This window comes from Lathamus discolor, chromosome 6 (genome assembly GCF_037157495.1).
Source record: "Lathamus discolor isolate bLatDis1 chromosome 6, bLatDis1.hap1, whole genome shotgun sequence".
In the NCBI taxonomy this organism is placed as follows: domain Eukaryota; kingdom Metazoa; phylum Chordata; class Aves; order Psittaciformes; family Psittacidae; genus Lathamus; species Lathamus discolor.
Window position 1 is genome coordinate 80,526,816 of NC_088889.1, and position 13,045 is coordinate 80,539,860.

General features: G+C 47.1%; 1 protein-coding gene across 3 annotated transcripts in view; it reads left to right on the top strand.

The window, feature by feature from the left end:
• The window catches only part of AXIN1 (axin 1), a 70,685-nt gene that overhangs the window by 47,017 nt on the left and 10,623 nt on the right, over positions 1 to 13,045 (top strand). For all 3 annotated transcript variants that reach the window (XM_065684046.1, XM_065684044.1, XM_065684045.1), the window contains exons 5-6: positions 6,721 to 6,858; positions 12,290 to 12,843. In XM_065684046.1, coding sequence (XP_065540118.1) covers positions 6,721 to 6,858; positions 12,290 to 12,843 — 692 coding nt within the window. The remainder of the gene's footprint in view (positions 1 to 6,720; positions 6,859 to 12,289; positions 12,844 to 13,045) is intronic.

Here is a 13,045-nt window from a genome sequence, read left to right on the forward strand (position 1 = left end):
ATTTAATATCTAGGAGGGAATAAAGGTGCCTCTTTCCCCTTTGGACAGCTGGACTCCAGCACAAATCAAACAGGGAGAAAAACAGCTTCCATCTGCTTTTTCCAGAAGTGCCTTCAAACTTGACACAGCTGTTTTCATCCTGCCTCCTCAAAGCAGCACAATACCAGCAGCAATGCACCCTTGTTTTAATCTGATTTGGGTTTTTTTTAAGAACCCAAAAACCCCAAACCACCACTCTTTGTTTTGCCTTTTAAATTAGATTATTTTCCTCAGATTTAAGAGGGTCTCCTGTGCTTTGATCAGTGGGTTGACAATAAAAGCCCTGGCTGCGGACACTCGCTAGCCATCCTTGCTCAGTCACCTCTCTTTTCACACAGCTGCTTTCACAGTGTGCTCACTGTTGAAAAGGCTGGCTGGGTGCCTTTTTATTTCACTCGATGCCGTTTTTACTGTAAGCATGGCTTTGTTAGAGTTGAAGTTTGAAAGCTTGGCCTTTATTTTTTGTTGTTATTGTTGTTGCTGTTCCCCAACAGTGGGAACGACTGAGTGAATATTCTCCAACTTCAAAGCTTGTCAGTGGCTTTACCTTTTGGATAAAAATAATAGTGCCTTTCTGTTGATCGTGTGCACTGGCAATGCCTCAGTGAACTGCAGGTTATAAACTCAGAGTATGGAGCATTAAATATGTATAGTGAGCTCTGCTTTAACGAACTTCCATCTGCCAAACATTTCTTTTGTTGAACTGAATAAGTGTCATTCCAGCAGCAGTTCCTTGCAGGCTAATTAGTTTTATTTAGCATTACATTTTATCAAGCTTTTTGGAAACCAGTTTAAAAAGGGACAGGAAAACAAGGTTTAAATTGGCCACCTGCTGCTTATAAATTTTTATGTTATCCTACTTATCTACACAGTCTTTTAGAATTACATATTCTTCCTAAACTACACATAGATGCTTCACAAGGATTTTTCTGTGAAACATCCGCTGTTCCCATTAGGTTCTGCACTGTAATTTTAAGTCTCAGGGAAAAAGGCATCTTGATGCATATTTATATGGGAGTGGAGGACTGAGAAGTCGAGTTAGTTCTAGTCTTTCTCCAGGGAATAAAAGTTTAGTTCAGACACTCTGGCACCTCCTGCCAGCCAATTACTGACACAGAATTGGCATCGACTTCAGAGAGGCACAGCTCTGCCCTCACTTATCAATCAGCCAAGAAAGGAGAAGGTAATTAGACAATATGTTTTGACAACACCAGTGTGAAATGTTATAAAGTTAGTCTTTTAAAATCACCTCGAACTGCACACTTATTGAACTAAATGTCCCCAATTAGCAAGGAGCCATGCAAATGTTTCTTCAAGTGATGCTTTCCAAAGCCAGTGGTTAGGCTATCTCACAGCCCACAGCTAAAGCAGTCTCCATCAGCTGCGTAGACCTGGTGGTTACCATGCTTTTAAACATGCAGCAATGACTAATTTCCAGCCTTTGAGTGAATGTCTTTATGGACTCATATCTAACCAGTGTAGCTAGAGTCTGTACTGATAGTGTTTGCAGAATGCATGGCATGTTTTCCTAGTGATAGTAGAGAACCTCCTACTTCCAAAAAGCCATTTCAGAAGTCCTTTAGAGACCTTACTGTTCCCTTACAAATGAATTATGGGGCTATTACACAAAATTCTGAAAGAACTTATATTACTTTTAATAGCAGCACTTTTAGTTAGGTCCAGAAGCTATAAACTCTAGTGATTATGTGTTCATAGGAAACTGCCTGCTAGGTTCAACAGCTGTGCTGCCTCCTAATAATGAAGGCATGTGCTGGTTGTGTGGGATGCCCTGCTGTGCAGCAGGAGATCTTGGTGCACGGATGGCTGTGTTCTGCACCTTCCACACTTCCCAAGTCACCAGTGCTCCAAGTTTGGAAAAGCTGTGCTTTGTAAAATGGCTCTCTGCCCAGGAATGCAGGGGGTGAAGATCACTAGCAAGCAGTGAGGCCTTTGTTTTGTGCCTCTGGCAGGAACCCATTACATGGCAAACGAGTGTTGCTTTTCATGTGGTTTTGCGTCTCTCTTGGATTCAAACAGAGACTTGGAGCACCAAGGAAGGAAAGAGCAATCAAGTTCTCAAAGGAAGGGTGAAGACATAGGGAATGCAGGGCTATATGTATGCAAGGTGGCTTCCATAGCGTCCTTGAGTGCAGCACAAGATTTTGAGTGACCCCTGTGCTATGCTGTACAAGTGAGGAGTGTATGGGATGAGCCCTGGTCTTGTGCTGCCTGGATAACTACAGCTAAATGAGCTTTCTGTTCCTGCAAGTTGGAAACATGCTCAGAATTCCCATCAGCCGTTTCATGCTGTTCTCAAATGCCTTGCAGCAGTGGGACTCCTTGCTAATCCTTGAATGCTGCTAACGTGGATGTTGAAATTCAGCTATCCATGAGCTTTGACACAAGCGTTTCTGGTATGGAAACACCATTTATTCTTTAAAACCATGTGTCACAGAGGACTGCATTAATCTGGGAAACGTGGAGGTTCAGAAGTTCTTTTCTCTTGGCTTCTTTAGCCTGCTGTCTTCCTTTAGTTTGCAAGACTGACTTGTGAGCTAAAGTTGGCCACTCAGGCATCGTGAAGGCATCAAACCTCCTGTAAAAGAGAGAGATTTAGCAGCACAGAATTCTTTGACCCAGTTGGATGTGTCAGAAATAGATCCCTGGGGCTGGTTGGAGACCTCTAGCCAATGATAATGTTGTAAAACTTCCTGTTTCATCTCAGAGCAGCTGGGGTTTGTTCTTCTCGAGGAGAACCTGCAAGCCAGAGTGAGATTCTTCCCTTTCAGCCTTTTATGTATAGATCGTACTAAAACCAGACATTTAGGATGCTGGTGTGTTCTGGTGTGCAACTTGGTCCTCAGAGCTCAGTTTCTCAGGGAAGGTAAATTCCATCAAAACCCAAAACCTGCATGAGCCTCGTGGGGCAAAATCCATTGCAAATCTCACTCTGTCAGCTTCAAGAAAAGGAGAAAACATGATAGCAGGTGCTAAATGGAATTCCTAGAGAGCTTGTGTATCTCGTATGTTCTTAGCAGGGTGCTTCTTCCCAAAGCTACCAGAGACTTCACATGTCAATGAAGATGTTCTGGTGATAGGTACCCCAAGAAATCCTTCCTCACAGCTGTCACTAGGAAAGATTGCTTCATGCAGAACACTTCAAGCAATTTCTTTCTTGCCAATCTATCTGGCATTCACCCTCCCATCTGTTGTCCTCTGCAAACCTCCACAACTCAGCGTTGTGGAAAGGTTCTGGAAAGGTCTAAATGGAGCTCGCTCTTTCTGAACTGTTGACCCATGATGTCCAGAGATCTCCTTCTGGTTCAGACTGGAGGGCTGGATCCTCCAAAAACAGCCAGCTCTTGGAGAGTTCTGCACCCTTTACTTGGAACAAAAGCATTTGGAACAATAAACTGGCAGGGCTCTGGATGTCCACATGAATCCAGGGACAAGTTCAAAATTCTGAAGCCCTGCAGGATCCTCCTCTGGGCATAGGCTCAGCCTGGCTGGTTTTGGATGGGGCATGTCTCCCTCCATCCTCTTCATGGAGCATGACTCCCTTCAAAGTCAAGCCCATTATTCCATAAACATTTCTAACACGGTTTTAAGCCTTTTGAACCAGGTAAATGCAGTCCATGTTTGCTGTCCAGGGAGACAGAGGAGAGCCCTCAGCAGTTATCTGTGTTGTTTCAGCACAGAGAATTTGCATTCATTACTCTGCAATACTGCTGGTTTTGGGGAAGCCTGTGCAGCTCATCCTTTGAGCTAGGAATAACGTCAGATCCATAGCAGCAGTGTTCAGAGCATCGTCCTGCTTGTGAGTTTTCTGTGAGTGTCCCTTACAGAACAATACAGGGCACTTGCAGCCAATATCTATGCAGTGAAGCGAGGTTTATTTCAGTTGTGTTGAACTTGGATGGTCAGGGAGACCCTTGCAGAAATGGCTTCAAAGAGGAGGCTGCATCTTGCACCCTCAAACAGGACCTCTGCAAGCCATCCTGCTGAGTGGAACGCGCCAAATATGGGGCAGTAGGTTTTGCAAATGCAGTGGTTTATCAAAGAGAGAGGAAAACAAAGTTCATCCTTAAAGATTCTTGGGTTCAGTTACTTTCATTTCTGTAGTTAAGCTTTAATCGCCTCCAGACTTTGAGAGCCGTAAAAGACCAAAGTCATCTTGAGTTCCCTGGCTACAGCAGTGATTCTGAATGTCTTCAGATCCTCATCAGAGATGGAGCTGTGGTACTTAAGCTTTGCTGAGCCTGGAGGCAGCAACCTTATTGTAACAGGACTCGAACGTGCAGGTTAGCAAACATTAACCTTTGCACCCACTGTTGCTGGGGGCTCAGGAGAGACTTTGGTTTGGGATGCTGCACTGCATCAAAGGCTTTGAAAATAAAGGGAAATTCTTTCCCAGTTTTGCTTTTCCCTGGAAGCCATTGTGGTAGCTGCAGCAGGGAGACCCAGGACTGTAACTGCTGAGCACCAACCTGCCTCTCATTAGGCTCATTAAGTTTCTAACGGAGCAGGGCTTGGTGCTGCCGTCGTATAAACAACCGCAGGGAGAGTTGGCATGTCTGAGGTGGCAGGAAGGAGTGAACACATCACTGATGGGTTGCGACTTGTCAGGCAAGAGAGAGATTTCCCTCCTTAGGGAGTCGCTGGTGCTGCCTCACCAGGTGCATGCATGGTGGTCATGGGTTTGGGGTTTCTGGTGAAAGCAGACTGCCTTAGCCAGAAGTATTCCCTTGGGCTATGCAGGAGGAAGGAGGAAATATCACTTGGATCCTAAAAGCTCCCCAGGGAGTAACAGAGCAGGGACAAGTTCTGTCGTGCATTCCCCCATAATGGAGCATGTCTGAGGCCCATTTCTGGACAACACAAGTTCCAGGCTCTGGGATGAAGCATGCAACTTCAGCCTGTGTGCCAATGTTTCAAGACTAAATGTCATTTTTTGTTGATGGAAATCTTTTCATGCAGTATTTCTTTTTAATACAGGCCATTGATTTGCTGGAGGACCGGGTGGCAGCAAAGACTTTGTCATCCCAGGGTGGGAGCCACCTGGTAGCTCAAACATGCTTATTCCCTCCCCAGCATCTGCATCCCTGGATAAAAGGGATGGTTGGCTGGGGCTCTTTCCAGCTTGAATGGGTCTGTCCTACCTGGGACAGCTTCAGAGCTGTCAGTCCCTCTGCTTGTCACGGAAAGTTAGTGCTAGAGCAGGCAGTCCTCTGCCTGTAAAGCCACATCGTGTATGCAGATGTCCCCTGGGATGCTGCAGCCCAGCACCTTCCAGCATGGAAGAGAAGGCCACAGCAGTGAGCGTTGGAATTGGGATTTGCTGGCAGGGTTGGGTCTTGCTCTCAGTGAACAAACCAAGTGATGCTATAACTGAGACTCTGCAACCCAACTCAGCTGTCACACAAGATGTCTTCAGCTTCTCGGTGCCTCTGTGTTTCTTCCCTTGCCTTCCACTTGGGAGCTGGCAGAATGAAAACCCTATGTGATTTGCATACTTTTTGTCAGGTTTATTTTAGTCTTCCACATTGATCTTTTGGCTGATCTGGGATATATTCGGGTGGTCTCTCATCCTCCTTTAAAGATTTCAAGCTCGATGTCTGCTTCTGGTGCTGCATTTGTTCTTTTGCTATGAATTATCTCACATCTTCACATTTCATTTTATCTCTGGTCCTATAGAGTGTGTATATCTCTCATGTTGGTATCGAACTATTTGAATGCAGGTTTTTATACTGTTGAATTCTCCGTATATTTTTTTTCTCCAAATTAATTTTTTATCTCTGCTGTGTCATTTTTTCTACTATTTTAATGAAATAATGCAGAAGGAATAAAAATGAGGGGAAAAAAAACTAGCAGCTGGTAGCTTCATACTTCAGTACACGAACTTCTTATCCCAGAGCTCAGGAATTTAAGGACAAAGTAGCTGAGCATTAGGAACCAAGAATGCCCTTGAACTTCAGAAATATTCATTTGTTCACCCAGAGCAAGCAGAAAAATCTCTGTGCTTGTAAGGTCGCTGTATTGATAGAGCAAGCAGCGGATTGCTAGTTGCACAGCTCTGAAGAGCTAAGATGCAATCCTGCAGGATCCTCTAGTAAGAGAGGATGCCTTTTGTGGCTGGACTGGGCTGTAGCAGAAGATGGAGGAAAGTAAGATGCCTGGAGGTGACAGAATTTCCAGTTCTTCCTGTGGCTGTGGGCTAGATCTGCAGATAGACCACCATACACTGATCCACCTGGAGTGAGCTGAATAGATGTGTAAGAGTCCTCCTTCTATCAAAGTCAAAACATCACTGCTATAAGCATGATTTTTGAGAGTTTTCTCTGTACGTCCTTTTCCCACCCTTTGAGATCAGGATATTCCCGTTGACCCTGTGTACACGGGAGCAAGCACATCCATCCCAAAGTGGAGCTTGATGCCAAAAGAGCTTGTTGAACTGTGCCTCCAGGAAACCTTCCCATTATATGGGGTGGTGTGTGGAGCTGGTGCCAGCCGGTGGTGATGGCTCAGCTTCCAGCCCCCTGGTCCTGGGCTGTACCTCTGCCTGCCAGCCTGCCCTTCCTCAACTCCCCACCAGAATGGCTGGCATTTCCAGTTACTGAAGCCTCCACAGCAAACATGATTTCCATGCATCTTTTGCTAACCCCTGGTGTGTTTTCCTTGCAGCGTACATACCGAATGCCAAAGGATATCCACGTTGAACCAGAGAAGTTTGCTGCAGAACTGATCAATCGTTTGGAGGAAGTACAAAAGGAACGTGAAGCAGAGGAGAAGTTAGAGGAGCGCCTTAAACGCGTTCGAGCGGTTAGTAACCTTCTCGTCCCCTCTACCAGCCTGAGAGTCTGCCTGTGTACTGTACACCACAGGGACCTTTCAACTGCTGTAGAAGCAACTGGGGTGATCACTTCCCTGCTCTAACAGCCGTGGTCATCACTTGCATGGAGGCTCCTGGAGTCTCGCGTTGCCCCAGGATCTTCCACAGTGCTGTTCCCCCATACTTGCAGGGCTCTGTGAGCTCCAGCACTCCCTCCCTGATTTTAGATACAAGCTATGGCACAGCACTACCCACTTCTGCCACCAGTTAGGGGTTGTGGATGTTTTCCATCATCCTTTTGGCACCCGTGCTCTCCTGACTTTGTGAGCAATCCCTTACATGTGAGGATAGGTACCATGTAACAGGGGTTTGCCTTCACCTGTGGGGTTTTGTGTGATCCCTATTTTCCTCACAGTTAGTAACCAGATGGCAGACGATGTTATGCTTGCAGATGTTTGTGTATGCTATCAGGCTGTTTCTGCCCATCAGTGCCTAGCTGATGCGAGATGTTTGTGTCTGCTGTCAGGCAAGGATTCTGCCCATCAGTGCCTAGCACATCCCTAGAAAATTTGGAACTGATCAGGTGTAGCATCCAGAAATCCTCTCCTGGGCACATGGGTGGCTGGGGAAACCCAACCCAGCACCACATGCTGTGAGCCCTGGTACCACTAGGGCTCTTCAGAGCTTGAAGGCTCGGTAGATGAACCAAGGGAAGTGTGGAAGGTCTTTAGCTCCACAACAAGGTCCAAAAGGGAGAGAGTGAGGTATTGGTTATGTAGTACTACCTGTGTGAGACACTGTTCAGCACTACTCACGCCGTATCTTCTGAGATGATGCATATTGTTGGTAGCTGTACATTTTGTGCTGGGGATACAGGAGAGTTTTCAGACAACACCACAGTGTTACTGAACATCACCAGTGTCAGTGTAGCTACAACCCTGTGTGAAATAATTGTGGGTCTCTGCAGTTAATAGCTGCCATGGCCCTGAGGCAAAGGCTCTGTGCTTAGTAACCCACAGCTCTGCCTTAAAGCAGAAGTGTTGGTGTCTGTTTTGGCTAGCTCTGTGCTTTCAGAGAGGCTGAGGCTCTAGGGCAGACCCTACAGCCCCATTAGAGTATTTTTAAATGTTCATCTAGCAGGTCTTTAAACAGGAAGGAGCTATAGGTTTAAGTATTCATGTTAAAACACATCTGCATTTCAAATGCAGAGAAGTGAAGAAGGCAGGAGGATTGGTAAGGTTCCTTCCAGCCCCAAGAATTGTCCAGCAGACTTCTGACACCTCTGCATCCAGCATCCAGCCAGAAAAAGCCAGTGAGATTAGATTAGATTCCTGTTAGATTCCTGTACTTCTGGAATTTCTCCGCCTGGTACCTACTGCTTTCTAGATGAAGCCAGTGTAACAGCAGCATTTTCTGCTAACACAATCCTAGAGCACTCCTCCTCCTCCCATGGCTCAGTTGCAGCTGCCACCTGTACCAGACATTATCCCAGCCCTCTCCCTCCTTGAAGAAGCTTCCAGTAGCAATACCATAAAATCAGCAAATACCACTGTGCCAGAGAATAAATTTAAGTCTGTTGAAACACATTTTTGTGTGACTTAATCTATTTTTAAGCCCAGGACTCCCACTAATGCTATATATTAAGCCTCCTTGCTGTCTCCAGAATGTATTTCAGTGACTGTCATTAGCCATTCAGGAAAATCTCAGAGTAAGCAATTGTAGCTCTTTTAGGTCAGCACTTAAGGTGCAGGAGCTGCTGTTATCAGCAAGAGGAGAGCTTGAATTCTGATTGATAGGTCACAGAGCTTTTCTCTGCAACCTGGACACCAGGACTACAGGGTAACCTCTCACCATGTCTGCAGGGCTCACTGCACAGCAGCAGAGGGAAAATCACCAGCGTTACTCACACTGGGCAGTTACCAGCTTAGCAGAGAAGATGGAAATATTTTGCAAGACCTAGGGAAAAATAGCTTTTCTTCATCATGCTGAGCTCCCTTTCAAAGCTGCATCATGCAGCAACATGGAGCAGAGGCATCTGATTTAAAGCCAAATGCCTTTCACTGAAAAAAAAGTAAGGTTTCTGATTTTCAAAAAAAAAAAACACCAAAACTCTGAATTCATTCATTATTTTAAGCAGCGTGGGAGAGGATTAGAGGAGATGCGTGTTCCCTTATTACTGTTTGAACCACTTCAGTCTCGTGTCCATGCATGGAAGCTGCAGTATCGTATCATACTGATCGGTATTGTATCGTACTGATCGGTATCGTATCATACGGATCATTCTGTTCTTGTCTGAACTGAGCAAATTGAAAATAAGCCAGGGGAAGCAAAGCCGCTGCTGAGATTCATGCTGTTTGGGTATAAAACATGGCCTAACTAGAGAGGGAAATCGTTTGCATGATGATCGAAAGCGCACTTGTGGTTAGTTGAGCTGTTTTGCCCTACCCACCAGCAACAGCCTGATGGGTGGGACTGGGAGAAGGCAGAGGAGGTTTGCAGCAAGGTATCGCTTGCCCATAGCTCATCAGTTCAGGTCTCTCCCTAATTCAAAAGGAAGGGCACCCCCAGCCTTGCTGGAGAGTAAAAATAGCTCAGCAGACAGTCAGCTAAGTTGAAGCCTGCATGTCTGTGGCTGCCGCTGCCTTTGGGAGCTGGAAGAGGTTTCTGACAATACTGTGTCAACAAAGCACCATCTAGTGGTTATGGCACCGGGGCCTCCCATCCTGCGAGAGGCTGTGCTGCTGCCAAGCTTTGCCCAGCTCACTGCAGCGAGATGCTGAAACACAGCTCTAGGGCCCATGCCACCCCTGCGTCCAGGGAAGCTGAGCCCTTGGAGGGGGGCTTCCCAGGCCCACAGGTTTCTTTGATGTAAAATGCTGCAGTTATTGCCTCTTGCCTTGCCTCTTGGTCTTCTTGTCTTGCAGTCCCTTTCTTCTGCCTGTGCTTGCTTCACAGAGGGATGCAGGCTGAGTGGCAGTCATGTACAGCTGGGGGCAGGCAGGTTTGGGAGGGAGGGGAAGGTGCTACTGCATTGCCAGGCACAGACTGCTATCAGGTAACACAGGGAAGGAGCACCTTGCAGTGCACCAGTGCGTGTGGCTGAGCCAAAGCTTGACCCTGCTGTGTCCAAAGTCCTGCATTACAATCCCAGCCTGGGTTGCCCCGACCTCGCTAGTTTTTTGATGAAAAGATTCAGCAGAACTGGGATCTGCAGCCTTGACTTGACCCTTTGCCCTGCACAGGGAGAGAGGGCAGCTTGGGATAGGCACCCCAATTCACAGAATCATAGAATAGTTTAGGTTGGAAGGGGCCTTCAAAGGTCATGTAGTCCACCCCACTGCAGTGAGCAGGGACATCTTCACTAGCTACTGTTTTCTCACTGTTGGGGCTTTCTTACCTGATGCAGGGCTGAGACCTGTGTGAGGGGGTGGGAAGCCAGCTGTCCCAGGCCTGCCTGTACACAGCCCACCTCACCAGCACTTGCTCCTGCCTGAGGACATGCTTGGGGCCCAGATCTCCTGCTCAGTGACACAGATGAGCTGAGCCAAGGCAAACAGAGAGCCAGTGCATCCCTCTCCTTCCCTTAACCCACCCTAACCTCATTCTTGGAGCAAAGTAAACTACCAGGTCCCAGTTATCAGCAAAATGGAGTTCCAGGGAGCCAGAGGATTTCTCAAATCCCAGGCACCCATTTGGCTGAATCATCCCAGGTTGTCACTCTCATGCCACTCTGCTCCAGTGTGAGAGCCCTGCTGGAGCTCTGAGCCCTGAGCAGAAAGGGCACACTGCTGTTCCCCAGGGATCGCCGCATGGGTCACATGTTTCCCTGCACATTAGTTGGTGTTTAAACCTTAGCGTTTTCCACAGAGTACCAGCCCTAAAAGCCTACGAAGTGCTGAGCCTATCAGATTATCAAAAACTGCTCATAAATGCCCACCCCGGTGGCAGGGATTTAGACAGCACATGCTTCATCTTTTCTTGTCCCTGAGCTAGGTTCCCAGGGACAGCAGTTGGCAGCTGCAGCGATGTGGCTGTAGATGGAAGGCGCCTCTGAAGTTCTTCAATTTGTTAGAAAGTGCTGTGTCCCCTCCAGACGTGAGCATCATGTCACACCCCCAGGCTTGCAGTGCCCAGGCCTTTGGCATTTTCAAAGCCTGACATTGTCCCTGTCCCCAGGTGTGACAACTGGGAGGAAGTCTGTTACTTGCTTTCTGTGTGGTTGGCAGCTGAAACTTTGAAGCTGGTTAGCAAGAGATGGATGATGACATCTGACAGGCAAAGCTGATGGGAGTCAGTGTTTTCTAGCAGATGCATTTCTCTGGCAGGACAGGGATATCCTGTGCTGCAAGTGATTTCTTTATATGCCAAAGGAGGAAAAGAGAGCAGGATTAAAGGACTCGCTGGAATCCTGCTTATGTAATTAAAAAAATAGGAATCCTGACTTCCAATAAAGAAACTTCATAAATATCTGAGTTTATATTGGAGCATGAAGTAGTTTGTCAGCATCAAAACTGTGGCTGTCAGCATGGAGGAGTTTTGTTCTTCCTGGCAAGGACTGAAATTGCTAACACTGTGTCCTAGACCATTGTGAACTACAAGAACAAGCAGTTAGTTCCAGCCTGTTTCTTTATCTTCATGAAGTGTTTCCCTCCAGCCTGTAGCAGGCCTGGGAGAAATCAATGTTTGATTTTCAAAACCATTCATGTTGCTGTCGACCTTCAGTTGTTCCCTTCCATTACAAGCCTACTTTACCATGGAACCACTTTACCAGCTTTACCATGTGAAATAGCCATTTGGATGAGAAACTCCCCTGGTCCTGACTCCAGAACTGTTTTGCCACATATCCTGTAGCTTTGGGCTTTATCTGATAGGCTTTGAGGCAGTGCTTTACCAAAGGCTCATAGGAAGCACAGGTACAGTGCAGTAAGTTGTGTTTCTGCTGGCAGTAGTTGTTACAGAACCACCTTCAAGGGACATAGGAGCTTTTTAGTAAGCTCTGCCCTATCATACATCTGATTGAGTTGCTACACTTGTCAGAAGGCTGCATCTGTAAACCCTGGTTGTGGTGTGGGGGCTGCCTGTCACAGGTTGCCTCAGTCTCTTTGGGTAATGCATGGAGACCCTTGCTAATGGTGGCTCAAAAAGCAGGTACATAGACAGACATTAGCAGCTCTGTTTGGTGGCAGCAAGACTGCACAGGCTTGGATTGAGCATTAGGAAATTCCTTGCAGGAGGGTGGCACACTCTGGGACAGGTCTCTGGAAGGCTGGTGGATCTCTGTCTTGAAGGTTTTCAGGATCTGGTTGGACTAAGCCAGGCCTGACTCAAGGGTTGGCAGCAGTCCTGCTGCGAGCAGGAGGTGGGACTGGGGACCCTTCCAACACTGCTGTCGTTCTCTGATTGTTCTCATGTTTCTTGCAGGAAGAAGAAGGTGAGGATGCAGATATCTCTTCTGGTCCCTCAGTCATTAGCCACAAGATGCCTTCCGCCCAAGCCTTTCATCACTTTGCTCCTCGTTACTCTGAGATGGGCTGCGCTGGGATGCAGATGAGAGATGCTCATGAAGAAAACCCAGAAAGCATCCTTGATGAACACGTACAGCGTGTGATGAAAACACCAGGCTGCCAGTCTCCAGGACCTGGACGCCACTCTCCTAAGCCACGGTCCCCAGAAAGCGGCCACTTAGGAAAACTGTCAGGGACACTAGGAACAATTCCTCCAGGGCATGGCAAGCACGCAACAAAACCAGGAATGAAACTGGATGCATCTAACTTATACCACCATAAACATGTCTACCACCACATCCATCACCATAGCATGATGAAACCAAAAGAGCAGATCGAGGCTGAGGCCACACAGCGAGTGCAGAACAGCTTTGCTTGGAATGTCGATTCACATAACTATGCAACAAAGACACAAAACTACACTGAAAACTTGGGCATGGCCCCTGTCCCCATGGACTCTTTAGGCTACAGGTGAGTCAAGCAACACCCAACAGGAAACCCAGAGCTGTGGCTTCTCTAAGGAAGCTCTTTCATAAACGGCTGTAGCATGTCAGTGAAACAGTGTCCGAACCACATGTTGTTGTGAAAGCCTGTGCTGGGACATAGTTTGAGGGCCTCCCACTGCTCTTTCCCCTTCAGAAATGGATGTGCCCCCGGTAATCCTTGTGGACCC